The sequence below is a fragment of the Amblyomma maculatum genome, chromosome 11 (genome assembly GCF_055883805.1).
Source record: "Amblyomma maculatum isolate TAMU_Amacu chromosome 11, ASM5588380v1, whole genome shotgun sequence".
Taxonomy (NCBI): domain Eukaryota; kingdom Metazoa; phylum Arthropoda; class Arachnida; order Ixodida; family Ixodidae; genus Amblyomma; species Amblyomma maculatum.
In genome coordinates, this window is record NC_139354.1 from 125,178,956 (window position 1) to 125,198,798 (window position 19,843).

The 19,843-nt window shown below is 44.5% G+C and overlaps 1 protein-coding gene across 1 annotated transcript in view; it reads right to left on the bottom strand.

The window, feature by feature from the left end:
* Positions 1–19,843, bottom strand: part of LOC146174906 (uncharacterized) — a 99,109-nt gene that overhangs the window by 70,711 nt on the left and 8,555 nt on the right. The window contains exons 4-5 of the mRNA XM_084583265.1: positions 18,355–18,415; positions 2,597–2,646 (exon numbers count right to left, since the gene is read on the bottom strand). Coding sequence (XP_084439391.1) covers positions 2,597–2,646; positions 18,355–18,415 — 111 coding nt within the window. The remainder of the gene's footprint in view (positions 1–2,596; positions 2,647–18,354; positions 18,416–19,843) is intronic.

Here is a 19,843-nt window from a genome sequence, read left to right on the forward strand (position 1 = left end):
GCTAAAGAGTATCAGAATCCGTAAATATAATGAGAGAACTGCTACTTAGTAACACAGCTTGCACTGTCCCGTTTTCAACGGTTGGCTGGTGCAGATACCTGCTTCAAGTTTGGTGGCTTAGTGCGCAAACAAAAATCTCTATGTGCATACAGCAGAAATATATTGCAATGAAAATCAAGTACTCCCAGGGCGTTCTGAAGGATTTAAAAGCAAAGTTTTAGGAGCACGATTGAGATGGATGCACCTGTGGCTTATCCAAAAATTGGATTTAGGGCTGATTTACTAATACGCGATCTGTGTATCAAAGCAAAATAACGCGTAGAGAAAATTGGTATCTCTACGTCCAGTGATGGGGGAAACAAACCACGAGTCGTTTACAAGGACATCTTGCAGAACGAAGCTTTAAAGACTATCGACGTTAAGCTAAGCTAGCTATTTGTTAAGAAGCTGCTCACTTAAGTGCGCTGCTGTAGGCGGACACGTTCTTTCGTAATTCATGGTCTGGTAAAGAGATTTCTGCTAGAAATTCAAACCGTGTCGGCTTCACTAGCATTCATTTCGAATCTCCCCGTAATAACAGACGTTTAAAAAAACAATGCATAATGCTTAAAAAGTGTTACTTTTGTATGCTCGTATCTAGACATTTTTTTCACGAATGTCGGACGCATCAAACTTTCTTCTTATTTTCTTTTTTACAGCAGTGAAAGTATGAATTTCAAAATAAGGAACTCAAATCACTCTTTTTGAACACTAAATAAGGTCTTCTTTGAGCATGCATGCTGTTGCCGGGAATAACTGCCTCTGTCTCCTGCTAGTACCTGGCGGCGTTGACTTCCTAAAAGTAGATGCCAAAAAAAATGAGTTTCGTGTAACGCCTCTATCTGAAATATACTAATGATAAGCAAGATAGGCATGCAGAAAAATAGTCATCATTTAAACCTTGAGATGAAAAGTGGCAATTTAGGCTCGACCTCACTCCACCCTAAGTTCGAAGCACTCCATTCACTCCGGTATTCTGTACTTCAATCAGAGCACCAACGCATGTCCTACCTTGTATCCACAAACGAAGTTCTTAGCCTCATCGATACGCAATATGCTTCTTGTCTTGACACGACCGCGAGGAAAACTTGATGTTTATTTGAAGCCTGCATTTGTGCTTTTTGATGGAAATAGGTTACACGATATTTTACTCGGCGACGATATTTTTGGCAGTGATTTGAATTTCAGTGTTAATATTCGTGTCAATTCGACAAGCTGATCACGTATTAGGGCGTGTGAGCGAAAATTATTGAATAACCCGTTTTCACTGGAAAAACACCATTACCAACAAGGCTTCAACATTTATTTTCCCCGGGGATATTATATAGGCCAAATATGAGACTGTGGTAATAATAAATTTTGACTTAAGCCCTCTATGTTCATTACATATAACCTAAACAAGCACCCGTGTTCGAGTCTCGCCGCTGAAACGGAGTCGCTTACAACGAACGACAATCCACCCACAGCTGGGGTTGAACCCCTCAGTGTTTCACGTTCGCCTGTTGACTGGTTCAGCTCACCTATCAAGGTTAATCAAGCGTTGTCACACATTATTATAAATCAATAAAATTGTTGCAACCATTGCTTTGTCACTTAGACAAACTTCCCCGACGTTACTTGCTCCACCTTTGAGACTTTTTCGACGCTTCTTTTGGGTTCACTGTCTCATTGGCATATATAAACGTGCAATCGAAACGTCATTTACTTTCTATGTTATGGCTTTTAAACGAAAGCTTTGATTATGCATTTTTTGTGAAAACAAAAGGTTATAACTAAAACCACAGAACTTTTGTTTTAAATGAGAGGTTATGGATTAAAGAAGCCTACACGATGAGGTGCGAATGGAACAGCCACATAGCTTTTTTCGTTGCACGTCTGCTCCTTGCTTACTACAGGTCCTCTGCCACAGCAAGTCTTTCGCGCGATTCGTTTTCCATATTTTTTGTCCCGTCAAACCTTTGCTTTCTCACATCTGGCGTCTCTCATAGTCTGAGTCCCTTCGGGACGTTTACCCCCGCGAACCAAGCCTTTCCTACGCTCAAAAACACAGGCCCTGTTCTTTGTCCCGGCTGTAAGCCGCAATTTTTTTTTTAATTTCAAGAAGTTATTATAGGAGATAAAATCAGAAATTTATTCGTGCATTCGATTTCGCACTAGCGCTCGAACATCATGGTGTTTAAAAAGGAAATGAAACTTTCAAGGCGTTACTAGGTTTCAGAGACATGCTATGGTAGGCCGTGTATCACACGCAGGCAAGCTGCTATGAAACCTTCAATGTACCGTGTATGGAGCAGCTAGGTTAGAATGTAGCTTTATTTTTATTCCACTATGGGCCACTCGGGCCTAGCGAGCGTGCTACCGTACCTAACAAGTATAGCTGATTTTAATATATTGGTATCTCAAGTGCGTATTTCCCTGCGATATGTATAAAACTAGACCTACTTATGACTCTAGTTTTCGCCATGTTAACAAGAAAACGGCCTTGTGGAAAGTGGTTCCAGCGCCCTCACTAAGAAGTAATTTTTTCAGCTTAAATCCTTTTAAAATTTACACTCACCCCTCTGTAATTTTCATCGCATGGAGGCTGAGGCCTGGCAGTGGTAGAAACTGCACGTGTCAAGAAAATGAAAAAGTTTTAACACAGCACCTTTTGAAGCAATTTGAATTGAAGTAGTTCTCAGTCATGGCAACATATTTTAAAGAGGCGATGACAGAGTCGTTCGACGTATTGCCGTTATGTACTTCTGTGAATAATGTGCAGGTCTGTGATTCTACACGCAAAGTTTTAGTGCATAATGACCGGCGCATATCATGAAAAAACGCGATAGAAATCGGAATGGAAAAGCTCCTCTCACCCAGAGCGACCGTCATTTTGAGATTGCTGTGTGACGTCACAGAGTATATGCGGCGGAGCGTCGTCTGCAATGCAAGCTGCAACATCAAAGGACACGTCTATTTTTCTTTTGTGGACGATTGACATAGTGTCCGTCCCTCATGCAGAAGTGCTTGATGAAGATGTTACACCACAAAAGCGATATAGAGCAAAGCATGTTTTCTTCAGCATAAGGAACGGTCACAGTCAGTGAGCTGCACAGAGGTAGGTTCCTTCCTCCATGCACTGATCTGTCGCGATACACCGACAACGACGCCAGCACGGACAACTGTCGCCTATCATCGTAGTGTGGGTTTTTCGGCCCCGCGACGCCGATGGAACTGATCTGAGGACGGTAGCCCGATCTGTTTTGGACTAATTGCGATCGGAGGCCGAGCAAGAACTTGACAAGCGAAGAGCTGACGGCTTCAACGGCTGCACCTTTGTGTAGCTTATCTGTGTTAGAAAAAGGAAAACAAGCGGCTACACTTTATACGTTCCCCCTTCGGATCAACATTGACCTTGGCCAGAAGTGTTAGTGGGTGAGCTACCGACCCGTTCCACGACGAGTAGAACTAGCGCGAGTACGCGGAGCTCGAGTCTAGAGTTTCGTCAAAGCGCATGCACATTGAGCTGCAAGCGTCGATGTCACCCTGTCTGGCGAGCGCAGCCGGCAGCTGTCGTCGCCGCTTGTGAGTAAAGAAACACTCTGGGATTGCAGTCGTAATCTGCACATCGGCGCATTCCTGCGAGAGGTTAGGGCTCATACACTAAATACTAATTGGTGTATGTTTACTGTGTTTACGTTGAAGCACTCACGAGACATCAATTGGCTCGGGAGTCGGTCGCAGTCGCACGCGCAGCTGAGGGAAAGGCTGGAGGGAGATAGCGGCTAATGGGGGGCTCAATTGTTCGGTGCGGGCAGTGAAGCGCATTCGAATCGAGTTGGGTTTTGCGATGACGAGGTTGAAGCGGCGGTGGCGGCTCTTGCTTTCACGCGCTGGCCATTGCCCAGCCTGAACATAATTTTGCAAGAAAAAAAAATGGCGGTTTTACAAGCCGAAAATAAGTTTGACAAACATGCGCATATAACAGCAAATCAAGGGGTACTGCTTCGTTCAAAAGTTTTATCGGCTTCTCTAATGTCGCAAGGTATGCTCTCGCGTTACCGTATGCTTGTTTCCGATTTAATATTAGTTTTGGACCAAAAGAGCCATGGGCAACAGCTCAGCAATCAGCAACCCAATGCAAACCCCACCCCCCTTTCGCCGCGCATATACACGTGGAAGGAGACGTTGGACGCGCCTTTTTATGTGCGGGAGCGTTTTGTTGCTAAAAAGCTAACTCTCATAACGTAAGAATATTATATGCTTCTGATTGTATGCTTAAATAATACAGCATGAGGCCATCGATTTCGGCCTTCTCGGCAATCTCTAGAAGCCCGAAACAAGTCCGAGGATTACTAAGGTCAGGTATTATAGTGAAGGCTTGTCGAAGAAAAACGAATGCGTGAATAAAACATTTTTGCTCAAGAAAAAATATCTCAGTGACCACCGTCCACGGCATGGATGCAAGAGCGCCGCCGACACCGCGAATAGCAGACGGCATAGGAATGAGATATTATTGTGACGTTCTTGGATTGGATTGGTACTGAGGCTTCTCTTTTTTACTAGGTGGACCAGAAAAGTCCTAGCCAAGCCAATTCCCTACTGTGACGGAGTCTGTCCCACCCTGGCGCAACGCCACCTTCACCATTTATCGAGTCAGCTTAATCCAGCTCTCAAGGCGTCGTTTGGTTGTCTCCACAGCCACAGCCCTCTCATCCCGCTGTGTCTCATGGATGGATGGATGGATGGATGGATGGATGGATGGATGGATGGATGGATGGATGGATGGATGGATGGATGGATGGATGGACGGATGGATGGATGGATGGATGGATGGATGGATGGATGGATGGATGGATGGACGGACGGACGGACGGACGGACGGACGGACGGACGGATGGATGGATGGATGGATGGATGGATGGATGGATGGATGGATGGATGGATGGATGGATGGATGGATGGATGGATGGATGGATGCAATATAGCAGCGTCCCCTTTGAAACAGGGTGGTAGCAGTTCCTATCATGATCATTTTCTACCTTTATCTTAATTATTGTTTTAGATGGGTTAACTATAACATAATTCTATTTATTGAACATTATGTCACTTCTGTGCTTTCAAGCCACCAACCTTCCAGTGCTTTTTGCTAGCTATCACCACCGGTTTACCCACCCGGCCAGTGGGATCTCTAAACCCTAGAGCTTCAGGAACAGTGACTGCGCCTGCATCGACTTCAGGTTGGATGCCATTCCATTCGAGCATAATATGGCCAATTGTTTCACTGAAGTTACCACATACAGCACATGCGTCATCTTCATTGTTAAATTTCTTTTTGTAGCTGCGTGTTCTAAGGCACCCTGATCTAGTTTCAAAAAGTAGGGCACTGCCTCTTGAATTATCAAAGAAAGCTTCCTTCCTGACCTGCCTTTTCCACTTTCCATATAATTACACACTTTGTTTCTTTCGCATCGAATTTATTCAATTTTTACCTTCTGTGTTTTTCACCGGTTGCTTAACGCTCTTTATTTCTTCGTCGTTTGTGATCAGCATATTTACTGGTTAGATTCCTAGTCTTTTTCTCCATTGTGAATCGACGCTTTTTAGTTATACGTATCTGTATACTAAAGCTGCCCATCTGTTACTGTCAGTTTTTTCAGGCGTTCCTCATTAAATATTTTACTCTCAGTTTTCCGTACTTCGAAAGATGCCCAGCCCATATGTCCCTGTACCCCTCATTTATGGTTTTACCGTGGACACCTAGTGCTAATCGTCCAACGGCTCTCTGATTTATTTCTAACGTCGTCTGTGCCTCTGATTTTAATCACAAAACCGCATTTCTAAAAGTAGGCCCGAGCATCATAATTCCTTTTCAAATACCCCTCAAAACCGCATAGCTGTTGTATCCCCACAATGCCCTCTGCTTCATTATCCCGACATTTCTTCTCCGTTTGGCCTTAAGTGATGTCTCATGCTTTCCAATGTATGCCAATCCTTCGTTTACCCATACCCCGATATATTTATATTCTGCTAAGACCCTGATTTTAAGACCCTGATCAGTTGTGCAGTTGAAAATCATCAGACTCGACTTCACAGCGCTAAAATTGAAGCTTAGAGCGTCCCCTTCGTCTCCGCAATATTTAAATAATGTTCGCAATTCTTCCTGACTCTCAGCTAGCATCACAACATCATCTTCATACATCAAACCGCAGAGGCGTTGCTCTACCGCCTTGTAATCTAATCTATATGACAGGTTAAAGCCTAGTTATGCGACCAGCGACACAAGCCACCGAAGAACACCCGCTTATCACCCACAAACAAATGTACTCACCGAACGGCCTAATAAGACAATCCCCGATATGATTTCAATGTATGTGGACGAGGATCATCGAAACTGCGATGCAATACTTCCCTATGTCACCTTCGCGTATAATACTGCACCGCAAGAAACGACGCACTTCACTCCGTTTCGTTAAGTCCACGGCCGCGAAGCCACGACTATGCTGGACGCAATGCTGCTTCCTGATAGTGCTAATCTCGCAGTCATGGGTGCTTGACGAATTCGTTCTGCATGCCGAGATCGCTCGCCAACTTGCTCGACAGCGTATCCCGCACCAGCAAGAAAAGGACGCTCACCGGTGTAACCTACGTCACAGAAATGCAAGTTACGAGCCCGGAGAACAAGTTTGGGTGTAGAGTTCAATCCGTGTAGGAGGGCGATCTGAAAAGCTGCTTCAGCGATACTTTGGCCCGTATGAGGTAGTCCACCAACTCAGCAAGGTGAACTATGAAATTCTTTCCCAGGGAACTGTCCGTTCTTCTCGACGGCCAACGTTCGAAGTGGTTCGCATTGCACGAATGATGCATTACCATGCTCGTTAGCCGCTCGTTCGCCCAGCCACCCGATACTACCGATGTTCCTTGTTGCTCGGATCGCTAACGGTCAGCGCCGAGGACGGCGCCGTTCAAAGAGGGGGAGTAATGCCGCATTACTAATCACTCTTGTGGCGCCGCCATGCGGTCAGACTGGATTACCGACGTTTTAGCTGACCTAACCACGCTATTCACCCCGGCCGTCTTCGTCTTCTTCTCTCTCGAGCTCCCTCCAGCCTTGCCGCGTTCCTAGTGCCACGTCACTGTGAATAAACCCACATTCAACCTTCTGGCTGTTTGACGGGGACAATATAAAGCATGAACAGCAGCGGTGATAGAAGACAACATTGTCTTAATCCTTTGCATACCTTGACAGCTTCCGTACTTCTTATCCCTTTCCATGTAATTTCTGCTTTGTTATCCCGGTATATTTCCTGTAGGAACTCTGTAATCGCATAACCGATACCTTCTTCTTTTAATATGTTCCATATGAGTTCTCTGTCCACCGTAGTATCTCCTCGCAGATGTCCAGACGTGAGCCCCAGCACCTGCGGCAAAGTCGACCCACTAGGCTGGCATGGCAGGAGCACTTGGCAAGTTAACACTATGCTTTCGATCATATGTGTCTCCCGCCCGCAAAGCGCACACAAGACATCAGCGTTGATCTTGCCCTCGATCAGCGCGTGCCATTTCTTCGTGCGCAGCACCCCCACACATGCCTAAAAACGCAGGGCGCTCCCCAGAGAGTTGTCATAGAACCACTCCTGAGTGATTTCGCTCTTGTGTTTGGAGCACATACAGAAAGCCGGCTTGGTCGCTGTACCAGTTCGCCAGCGCCAGGTCTCCGCCCTTGCCACATGTTCACGCCCCTTCGCAGTAGTGCAGCAGGTGTCTTTAGTGTTTGTCATGATTGGCAATGGTACGTCATACTTTGCACACAGTTGATGTACCCTCCTTATCCAGCGCGTGCATACTCCGCAGTACAAAAGGCAGCGTTGTACTCGATGAACTCAGCGGTCCTTTCCAAGCGTCCACGAGCGCATTTCAAATCTAATCTTGGCCACCGCCTCCCGGGCCTCGAAGGAGGACCACCCGACGTCCCCCTGCACCACTTCGTTGGGGGATTAACGACGGGCTCCCAGTGACTGTTTTCTCACCTCTCTCTGTCTTCGGTTCATAAATTCCTGCGTCGAGGACGTGGTACGCAACACGGCATTTGCATATATCAGACCTGGCAAAATCCCCGCCTTCCATATGGTGCGTAGGACCACCATTCTATTGAACGACCACAACACCTTGGCTGTGAGGACATTCTGGCCGCGTACCGCCTTCCCACGGAGACTGCTCTTGTAGTCTACCAGTAGACACGCTGCGTCATGAGGTCTATTCCGAAGTGCCTGTAGGTTGAAGCCCACAAAATTTCGCGCCCTTGTAGCAGAAGTCTTGGTTCCATAGCTGTCCTGACATGAGAATAGCACAATACGGCACTCATCCTCGTGCTGAACTATAGACCCAACTGCTCCGCATGCGCGGTGCAGATATCTAGCAACGTTTGCAGGCCTGCTTCTGATCCCGCTACAAGCACAATGTCGTCTGCATACAGCAAGCCCGCAAGGTTTTGTTGCACTACCCGGCCTCTGTCCATGTACAACAAGTCAAAGCTCTCACCATACCTTTCCAGTTCACCCTCAAATCGATCAGCAGCAGCATGAACAACCGCGGCGAGACAGGGCATCCCTGTCGTAGACCCTGCTGCACCTCGACCGGACGAGATTGGAGGCCGTGCCACTCCACAACTACCTTGGTGCCTGTATAGAGAGCGCATATCCGGGCAATGACCTCTTCAGGAAGACCCCTGAGTCGCAACATCCTCCACAGGACTTCAGGTTCCACGCAGTCGTATGCCTTCTTCACATTCAGGAAAGCAGCCCATAGTTCCCTACCCTGTCCCATCACGAGTTCCATACATTGCTTCGGAATGAATAAATTATCCTCAAATCTCCGGCCCTGACGAAAACCCTGCTGCAGCTCGCCCAGCAATTTCTCTCGCTTCGTCCAGGCCTGGATTCGTCTGCGTAGGTCCTGAGCAAACAACCTGTATATACTCGGCTTCATCATGATCGGTCGGTACGCCGCTGGGCTGCTATGATTGCCAGAGCCTTTGAGCAGGAACAGCATTCTGCCCAATATCAGTTCATCAGGAATTTCTCCCGACTGCAAGAAGTAACTTAAAATTGCTCACAATTCCTGTCTCTGTCTATGACCCATCTTCTTCAGGAGCGATGCCAGGACATCATCTATGCCCTGTGCTGCACCGCCCGAAAGTTGCCCGATAATAACCTTCAGCTCCATGTCAGCTCGATTTGTCCCAGCCACATTTGCACATCCGGTTGTAGCCCTGTCATTGGTAGCCCTGGCTCTAGTTTATGAGGCTGTGCGCTGCTCTCTCTGAACGACATTTGACTCTCTCGGTCATCAGCTCTGGGCTCTCCTCTGGCGAGAGCAGCTGTAACGACTGGGGGCCCTGTATCTGCTGTTCAAGTGCTGTATGACTGTAAAACCTCTTCATGTTTTTTCAGAACGTAAGTGGTGTTTTCCGCCCACTTTTCCTAAGCTCATCCAAAAACTTTCTATCCGAGGTCCTAATCTTATGCTGTACAAGGCTGGCTGCCTTCTCTTCTCCTTCTTCTCCTTGCACACCTGCCACACGCACAGAAGGACTTCCTCGGGCTGTTTAGTTCGCAGCGCTAGTCGGTGCTGCCGGCATGCCTTCTTCCTTTTCATGATCGTCCTTCGGACCTCAGCATCCCACCAATGCTTGGTAGTATGCCTCCCACGCCTACTTCCGTGCCTTCGTGTATTGTAAAGCATCGTCTCAACCAGTTCAACCAAGGCCTGATATCCTTCCGTCGATGACAATTCTAAGCCCTCTGCTAGGTGTTCTATATCATGGCCAGACAGGAAAATATGCCTTTTATCTGGTGCCCACTGAGTACAGGTATTGCCACCAAAGTCCAGTCGTATTATGTTGTGGTCGCTTATAAACCTATTCTTCCCTTTTTCGTCCACAACAATGATATACAGGAGTCCATACAGCGTCGGTGACATAAGTACAAAGTCGATGGTGGACATTTTATCTCTTGAAGCCCTGGTAATCTGACCGTCATAATTCAGCTGCAGATTTCCTATAATTAAATCAAATTTGTCTGCAGCACGTAGTACCTCTCGGCCGTTCGAGTATGTACTTCCATCTAGCTCCTCCAGATGCCCATTGAAGTCTCCTTAGACCAGTATCTCACGGTCCTGTCTGAAGGCCCCAATGCCTTGTCTTAGACAGTCCCACAAAATTTTATTTTTCTCATTGGCCGTATTTTCACACCACAAATATACAACCGCCACCGCTGACCCCTTTCCCGATAGCGTTGTAGTGATCGACTAGTGTTCCTAGCATTCTGGCTTCGCCCTCGCCCAACCCCGGTCTGCGCGCCGGACAACACCAACACCTCCCCCTTACCTTTCTTTGATCACCTTGCTGCATCCCTCACAACCCATTTGAGAATGCCTAAGTGGTTCTTCTTTATCTAGGAGATGCGTCTCTACTAAACAATATAGCTCTAAACTCTCTACTCCCATAGCCCGGTAGAGTTCGTCCCACATTTGTAAGGCCCTGCCTCCTTGCAGGTTCAGAAGGAATGCTAAACTGCCTTCCGTATTGCGTTCTCCTCCTCCTCCTCCTCCTCCTCCTCCTCCTCCTCCTCCTCCTCCTCCTCCTCCTCCTCCTCCTCCTCCTCCCCCTCCCTATTGGCGATGTCGACCGAAGCGGTGACCCTGTGGTAGAGCATACGCCTCGCATTCGGGAGGTACCGGGTTCGATCCCTGGTGCCGCCGGGTACCCACCGGTATTTCAATGGGTACAAGCTTTTCCAGACCTGATGCTTGGCTCTTCTGGGGTGAAATGCTTGGGAAAGGGACCAGGGCCCAAATAGTTGCGCCGATGGGACAGTCATTCGTTCCCCCTCGTGCGGCAGAAGCCGGTATGTAGCCGTTTTCTTTGTATCTGCTGCAGCTGAGTCTGCGGCACAAGGGGAGCACTGCAGCTGAGGCCTTTGCAAAATTAACATGAACCCCCTTTGCAGGCTGCGAGGTTCGTTACTGAGTTTGGACCCACCGTGGAGGGGGGGCGCAGTGCGGTTTCCAGAGCTTTTCCCTGGCACACATGTTTAGAAAAGCCGAGTGCAAGGCCGGGGTACACTTGTACCAATTTTTACCGGTGGGTGTCCGGCGTTGGGCTTTGAACTAACCACCTCTCGCAACCGAGACGTCAGTGGCTAATGGTTGCCAGACAAGAAAGCTGCTTTCGATATTAGGAAAACCAAATCATTTTAAAAGAATCTACTGCACCGAATGCGGTCAAATTTGTAGGATTTATAATATCACGGGTGTGGAGTCCAACGCAATAATCAGTTTTTGCTCAGTTGTTTGCTGGCATGGACCATTTAAGCTTGAATGACTTTATTTATACTGGGAAAATAAATATAGGTACTCATTCCTGAGCACCGTAACGTTTTCACAACTACAGTATTAACATACCAAACGAAGGAAAACTGATTTTATGAATTGCAACTACAGGACGTTTTAGATCTGCAGCTTCAGTCGTAAACAACAAAACAGATATATGAGCATTGAAAATTCTCCAGGTGATTGCTCTCTATCTCGCTCCAGTTTTTACGAACAATTCCGACAGGATGTTTGTAAAGTGTTTTTAAGTGATCGTCAGCATAGAAAATAGCGCATTGCATCTAAGCACTACCGCGTAATGTTGTTCTATCAAACTTGACACATCTGAATTTATGCTGCAATAAAGGAGCCAATCTTTTGCGCATTGTCTGAACTACTGCGTGGTTCTTTGTTCTAGACTTATTTTTTGCAAAGTATTTAAACGGGGCAAATAATGACATCTAAGGTGAGAGCGTCTTTCTCCCTCAGATAAAGGGCAGTGCATTCGACACCAAATATCGAGTCAATTCCTTTATAACTACTTTGATATCAATTTATTGCCGTACATTAAATGGTGAAAAAATTGCCGCAGGCTAAGATCCACACGGAAAAATATAACGTAGCAGCTTGTCTGCGTCCCTTCCTCGGGTTTCCTGATTAACTGATCTATACTCGAAACCATCATCGTAATTCGCATTTTATTGGTATTTTACGCATACTCCTTAGCAAACTTTCGTAAGTTTCCACTTTATTAGAAACACCAACCGATGAAGGTTTAGGTGCCCTGTTAAATCAAGCCGTTCGAATTGAACGCGCGAATTAGTAATAAGCTTTTTTATCCGAGATCAAGGAGCCCGTTTCATTTGATCCCCATTTAAAAGCTGAAACCCCAGTTACAATTTCCCCAGGCAGCTAGCTCCTAGAGGTGGCTCAATATTTCAGTGCGTTGGCAATATAATAGACCTTAGAAGGGCTGACCAATGCCAACAGATTCCACATATTGGGCCGATAGTTTACACTGCCTGGGTCCTGCCTTCCTGTTTTTTATGATGAAGTCGAGCAACCCCTCACTTCATCTCATAACTACCGTCTTTCGCAAGAACATCTCTAACTTGTCGCTCATAACGCCGAATTCGACATCGAATTTTCTAGACAGCTGCTCAATAAACTATTTAATAGCTCAAAGAAGGAGTACTGGTTTCTGTGGATAGTATACAAGGACAAAATTTAACCTGAAAACATTAAAGACCTAGTTTGTATAAAACAAGACATCAATGCTCTCGGCGTTTGCGTTGCGTACAGAAAGTCATTGCCTTACCCTTTTAGCTGACAAGTCGTATGACCATTGATTTAATGGCCGTCAGGCTGTGAGACGTTACGGCACAACTAAGACTATGTTAAATAGGCTGGGAAAAGAGCAGCAGTTTACACGAGGTTGCGAATCACTTTAATGATAGGCGCAATTCTACTCAGGACAGACTGTAACCACAGGCCCGGACCATGCAAGGGAAATAATTGGAAGAATAAGATTCCAATATAGCGCATTTGGAAAGGACTCGCAGATTATGACTAGCAGCCTACTGGTATCGCTGGAATGCAAGTCATATAACAGCCGCATATTACCGGTTTTCATCTATGGGTCTGGATTGTGGAGGCTAACGAGTAGGGTTCTATTTAAGCTGAGGAAAACGGAGAGACACATGGAAAGGAAAATGATTTGGTTATTATTAAGCGACAGAGAAGGTGCAAAGCGGGTCAGAGAAATAACTCGAGTTTATAACACCCTCTCATTTTGTTCATTGGTTTAAATGTTCTACCCATCTCGGTTCTTTTTACAATATCAGTATTCTATTTGTTTGTTTAAGATTCTTTTTCATCCGCTCTCACTAAGCGTATTTCCTCCCGGCTTCATTATAAGTAACAGCGTCAACGCTTCGCGCTGCGTAATAACTTTCTGCTACAGAACTACAGCTAGCAATGCCTTCTTTTCTTATCTATGTCAATTTGGAATTGTTTGAACTTATACATGAAACAAATAATACAGTTTTTGTTGTTCGAGTTCAAGTTTAACGTTTTTTTTTTCTTAATATGGTAATGTTTATGTTATTTTTCTAAATATAGCGGCATCCGTCAGCGATTTATTGTAACTTCTCATGTACTGATAGACAGTTTATGTATATAACTTTCGGTAACGATCATTATTTGTGTCTGCATTTATTTTTGGGCGCTTAGTAACTTAAGGTGGGTACATTTCTAATATTGTTTACTTGCTTATCGAAATTTATTTTAATGGGAGGTCCACCAGAGGAGGTGTAAAATGTGGCCTCTCGCAGTGTATATGCCTCTAACTATGCTTTGCATTCACTAATATACTTTAAACGTCTACTTGAACAGCATGCTGGTGAAAATCAAGAAGTAATGAATGTGGCCTGGACATCTGGTCCAAACAGAGGATAACCAATGGTCGCTAGGAGTAACAAACTGGATTCTAGGTGAAAGAAAGCGCGACTGGTGGCGGCAGAAAATGAACTGTGTGGATCAAAATAAAGAATTTGCAGGGGTATGGCGGGTGCAGTTAACACCGGAGCAGGTTAATTGGCAGGTTAATTGCCATAGTCTGCCCGATGATAACGAGTTGACAGGACTTGATAGATTTGTCAAACTCTACCAACGAGGGTTTTCTAATTTTAGATAGGCGGATTAGACAGAAAGTCAACATTCTAGGAATCAGATCCCAATTAGGCAAGCTGCTTCCAGCCGACACTGATCCGTTCGCGAAGCTTGATTAGAGCTCTGCTTTATAGCTACATAAGGTGTTACTAAAACAATATATCCGTGGGGGATATTAGTGTCAAATTTTCAAAATATTTATTTTCAAGCAGCCAAAAGAAAATAGCCGACCAAAAATCCCCGAGGGGAGGCGGCAAGCGGCAGCCATTACTGGGGTCGCGTCATACCCTTAATCTCCCCAAATGTTTGTAATATGATTCGGCCGTATCGCTTGAAAACTTACATATCTATATGTAAATAAATATTTACAGGTTCTATCAAGACCTGAAAAAGATTATTACCACATGTTGAGAACCGAAATCTTGGAAACTGTTTTCATGACACAGTAGTTAATTTCGACCTCGGCTAGACATTGTAAAATAATCCTGGAGAATGATGTGCCGAAATGGTCCTCTATTATACACTTATAAAAGCTTGTCGACATTTTAGGATGGAATATGAAGCTAGGCTTGAAATGAAGAGAAGCAGGACGATGGCTCGCTTCTACGCCCTTCTCTTACGTATAGCGCTCTGCGGTATTTTCATGCATGAAAAGAGCCTGTGAGACCGCAGGTGAAATTGCATATAGTGCTGTATATTGGTCTTGTATTATACACCTACCATAACGTTTTTTGATGAGCATTATGAAAACGTGTCCCCATTTTGCTTCATGGGAAGCTCTTCTTTCTCAGTTCAGCTTAGTAAACTTGATAAAATATTATATTCAGGGCCCGAGGTACGTTTATATCGATTCCAATTATAATTACAATGTTTTTTTTTTCAATGAACGCCGTATTAAAACAGATAGGTCGTGCGTTTTCGAGTTCAATATGCTTAGTTTTAGCGCACAATAGGTAAATTTTACGTCGATTAAGAATGCAAAAGAAAAGAAGAGCTCATCATTTCTGGATGACATTGTAAGCTCAACGTTTCTTGTCCGGCACCATGGTCTGCCTTGTGTCTGTTTTTCGTATTCAAAATATAGTTAGTTTTTTGCTAGAGTTATGAACATCAGCTTGGGTCGTCAGTAATATTGTTGGCAAATTTTTGGCCAAGCCTAAATTTTCTAGAGCGGTAATTACAATTCTCCCAAGACCAACCTGAAGGTCATCAGGCGATGAACATTCGACCTTCAAGCGATGCAATGCAAAGGTGTTCGGTACGTTGCGTGACTCTCCGCTGCAGGTGCGTTCCACGGAACTGGCGGCGCATCCTCGCTTCGTAAAATCATGGATGCCCAAAGAACGATAAACCAAGAAAAAAACGTGTCTAATCATTCTTAACCACGCTTCAGCTTTGAATAACTAGGTTCTGCCGAGCTGACGTACAGGTCTGTTTTTGTTACGCTGCTAAAAATTAAAACCGAAATATACATTTCGAAATGTGATGCGAATAAGGTATTGCAAAAACACTTATACCACGTCTAAGATAAGCAAAGATCTTAATTATTTCTGACCTCTTGATAGCCCCCCAGGCCATTAAATCACAGCCAACGTGTCCAGGTCTGTGTAATTCAAACAGTCCTCTTTCACGGTATCTGCGCTAGGTAAAACTTTAGATGCAACCTAGAAACGTCGCCTTACGCTTGGATGTTCTTTCAGAGCGAAGCGTATTTTATTACAGAGATTTCCCGTGTGAAGCGAGTAGGAGCATCCCATTACCACTTCTTTCCTTTATTCCCTGTTTACCAGAAATACAGTAAACGCAGAAGCGAAAGAACAGTCGTGCCAAACATAGGTTCCCCCATCATGCTAAACATCTTGAAGACATGACATTTTTCAAATGAGGTAATGCCAAGCTCCCTCTGAAAACGCTCCGCACTCGGTCAGTGAAATGTTTACGCGTGGAGCGGTCTTGGGATTATTACCGCTGCTGGTCTTTCCGCGTGTCGACTAAACGACTACCTGGCTCTGTTCATTGCAAGTCGTAATCTCAATCACAGACGCCTTCGCATGTCCTGCTCTGTTGAAATACGCAAGAGTCCTTCCATGTTCAAAAGACTGATCATCAAGTGAAATGGTTTAAAGAGGGCTGCAAGATTCTCCTAGCTGATATTTTGATGACTATAGGTACACGAGAGCAAGCAAGTTTCAAATAGAAAAGCATACGAATTATAAGTATGCTGGTCACTTATAGAAATCTCAAATAAGGTTACCTTTCATTTATCCTTCAGAGCTGTGAACGCAAGGTTCAAAATAGCATTACATATTTTTCTAAATGCTTAGTAGCTTTTCGTTCCTCTCACTTATCTCACCTAATAGCGCGAGCTAAAACTTTCCTGGAATTGTTTCTTATTCAATGGCGTGTACGCACCTACCTATGGATCACCACATGGCATTTGCCTAGGACCGATTTAGACGTCCAAATCGTCACAAAATGAGAGTGCAGCACAGTTACAGCCATATCCGCCTGGCATTCCTCTCCATCTCCGCGAATGCTGCACACCTGGTGATACTACACTTTAATAGATATGCATCTGTCTTGTGTCTCTTCGCCTTTGCATATTTTAAAGCGAAATGATTGCTGGCCAAATCAATCGAATGACCCATTAATTAGCCGAGTCCCACTTTCATGGTACCAAAATCCAGCTGTTCGTCGGCACCAGTGGAAACAGAGCGGGGGCATGTGGAAAGTAAGAGATTTCTATCTTCGACGCATACGTAAGAGGCATGCTAAGAATCGGGTGTCCGATCAACGAGCGGCGCGTAGCTGTGAGGAGCCCAATGATCGGAATCTGCTAGCGGCGGAAAGGCCGGCGCCAGTGCCCCGCCTTTCTGCCTACGTACTCTGCAGATCGCGGCGTTTCTCCCACGTACGGTAGTGCGTGCTCTACAGAAGCAACGCCGGTTTCACGTGTTCGATGTTTTGAAAAAGCGTGTGGGTTCATAGAGTTTCCGACGTGTTAGTGGTTGCATAAGCATTGGAGCTTCGGCCGTGCCGCGTGGTGTGGAGTGCAATATCATGATGTTCCTGCGGCCTTGGCGGTCTTCTACATGTTTTCGCTATATCAAACTATGATATGTTGCGTGTGTTTATAGATTTTTAGTATGAGTGGTACACGCTGGGGGGTACTGACTCAGGTTTCATACCAAGCAGACACGGCGAGGTGGCTGTGCACTTCTGTGCTGAACCAAGCTCCGGGGCCTGCGGTCTCATGACGTCATAACACTGGCAACAAAGGTGGATGCCACGTTTTATTATCTTCTTAGGTTTTTGTTAATGTGATTATATCATTTAAAGCCTTTCTTACACGCGTTTGCTTTTTTCGCTACATGGTGCCTGTGGCGAAGAAAGGCAGCGCATACTCGTATGAGGTATGAAAAGTAAATATTATAGTGACTGTTGCTTCATTTCTTATAGGCCTTGCTCCCCAGGCAAGCTGCTTAATGTCGTGAAGTGGACAACACTGAAAACGCAACAATCGTCCAACAACAGCAGTCAGGTGACCTATTTTCACCAGCTTCGTTCATATCGTAGCTGTCATCTCGTATTTGTTTTCCCGAAGAGGCACAAATAAATATATCAACAAACATCGGATAAGTCTGAACTTGGACCCCATTGTTACGGCTTTTTTTTTCCCATATTCGACCTATAAGAACAATAAATTCTTTTTGAAATTATTTGAAGCTTGCAGGGTAAACTACGAACAGGGGATCGAAGATAGCCGCGACTTATGAGGCATTAAATAGAAATCATTAAAAGCAACGGTTTTAGAATGCACATATTAGAACATATATCAGAAAACGAGCCCTCTGATTAAAGTTCATAAGTATTGTTATGGTCATAACGTAGGCCACATTTAATAAAAAATGCAACCTTTCCTTGCTCTACAATAGCCCATTTCTCTTGATTCCTGAAATCTTGTCCCGAATAAATTTCTACTCAAAATTATGAATGCATGTCGCCTTTTAATTACTGATTTGTTTTAAATTACCACATGATGTGAACACAATATAGGGAATTCAAACATTCTTCTGGATTCAGTAGAATCGAAAAAGTTTGCACATGTGAACTTTCTAAGATATAAACCGTATAAAACCCTTTTCCAAGATTCTCTTTTTACTGGCTGCAGAATTTCAGCAGGCTACTATGAAAATGCTAGACTACTATTTCCCTTGAACGTAAGGTTTGGAATGTTACATTGGAAAATAGCGGATTATTTCCTGTCGCTGTAAGCTGTAGCAATATCACACAAACCTTTGTCGGCAATGCAGGCTCCCCTAATACAGTGCCCTAGAGACTCTACAGTGCCGTCTACCTGAAAGTAAAAAGAAATCAAGTTTCAGTGTGTCGCAATCTGATGTTCTGCTTCATTGTAAGTTTACCGTACTGCTGTCACGACGCTTATCCCGAACGCTTGACAGTTGGCCCATACTGACAGAAGTGGCGCTCAGCGGGGGCACTGCGGCTAAAGTCACCTGGATGGTAATCTCAAATCACCACTTCCTCCTTTGAAGTGAGAGCGACTTTAACGGGCTTGTGAAATCGCGTTTCACTCGAGGGTGTGGTCACACATGGCTACAGAGAAAACGCGGTGCACTGTACTGACCTCGAAAACCCGACATGTGTGCGACTACTAGCGCGCCTTTCGCTTATGGCCTTAAAGGTTCCGCTTGAAAGCAAGAGTGAGAAATGCATAGCAAATGCAGTTTTGGACGTGTATAAGGCAGGGAGGCTATAAAAAACTGCTGGGGTGGAAAGGGCGCCCGAAACGTGCAGCCTGCTTCGGCCATCTTTGGTGGGGCAGAAACGGCGCAATGTGAAAGGTTCGCTCTATATCAAACATCGTATACGTGACGCGCTCAACATTTCCGCATTTGTCTGAAAATTTCTGGCGCATAGGAAAAAGAACATTTTGCCGTATATTCTCTTCAAAGGGACATTTCATTCATTTTAACAATATTTACATTTTGCTTTTGGGTGCTGAGTTATTAAGGCTTTGGGAAACAACATGTTTAAATATCTGTGTTTTGTGAAGTGTTTTGCCAGGTTACATTTTCGATGCAAACAAGCCTAGAAACAATGCGTAAAAAACAACGAAGTTAAATTTATTTGGCCGCCCTCTATTTTAAATGCTTTGAAACCATTCAAATTATTGCTTTTTCAGAATTTCATAGAGAAAATATTTTGCTGACTTCTGACGCTAATGCGAAAAATCTGAAGAACTTCTTCCAGCCCCTTATATTAATAAAATAAACCACATATATTCCGATTGCTCGATCGTAGAAGCTGCATACTGGTGAGGCTAAAATGAAGAAAGAATGGCCTAATAAAATGATTGTACGGAGTTACACGAGCATTAGCGTTTTACATAACTTTTGTGTTGTTTAGAGTTTGAATTTGGATTCAATTCGTCCAGACCATTGCAACGAGGTATGACGAAGTGGTAGCATAAAGTGAAATTTTAGTTATAATTACTTTTATGAGTAGTTAGTGCAATGACATTAATTTAGTGCAGCCGTACTCTATGTATGCTAACCAAAGATATATGACTTTAAATTGTAGCATAAACTTCAATTTTAGTTACATTTCACCAATTACCAGTATTTAGTTACATGTAATAATCAACTGATATTTTACTCAGCATAAGCTATCTAAGAATATAGGACTTGAAATGTTCATTTTATTGACTATGACCTAATTATCCGTAATTATTTAGGACATAGAAATATCGCGCACCAATGAT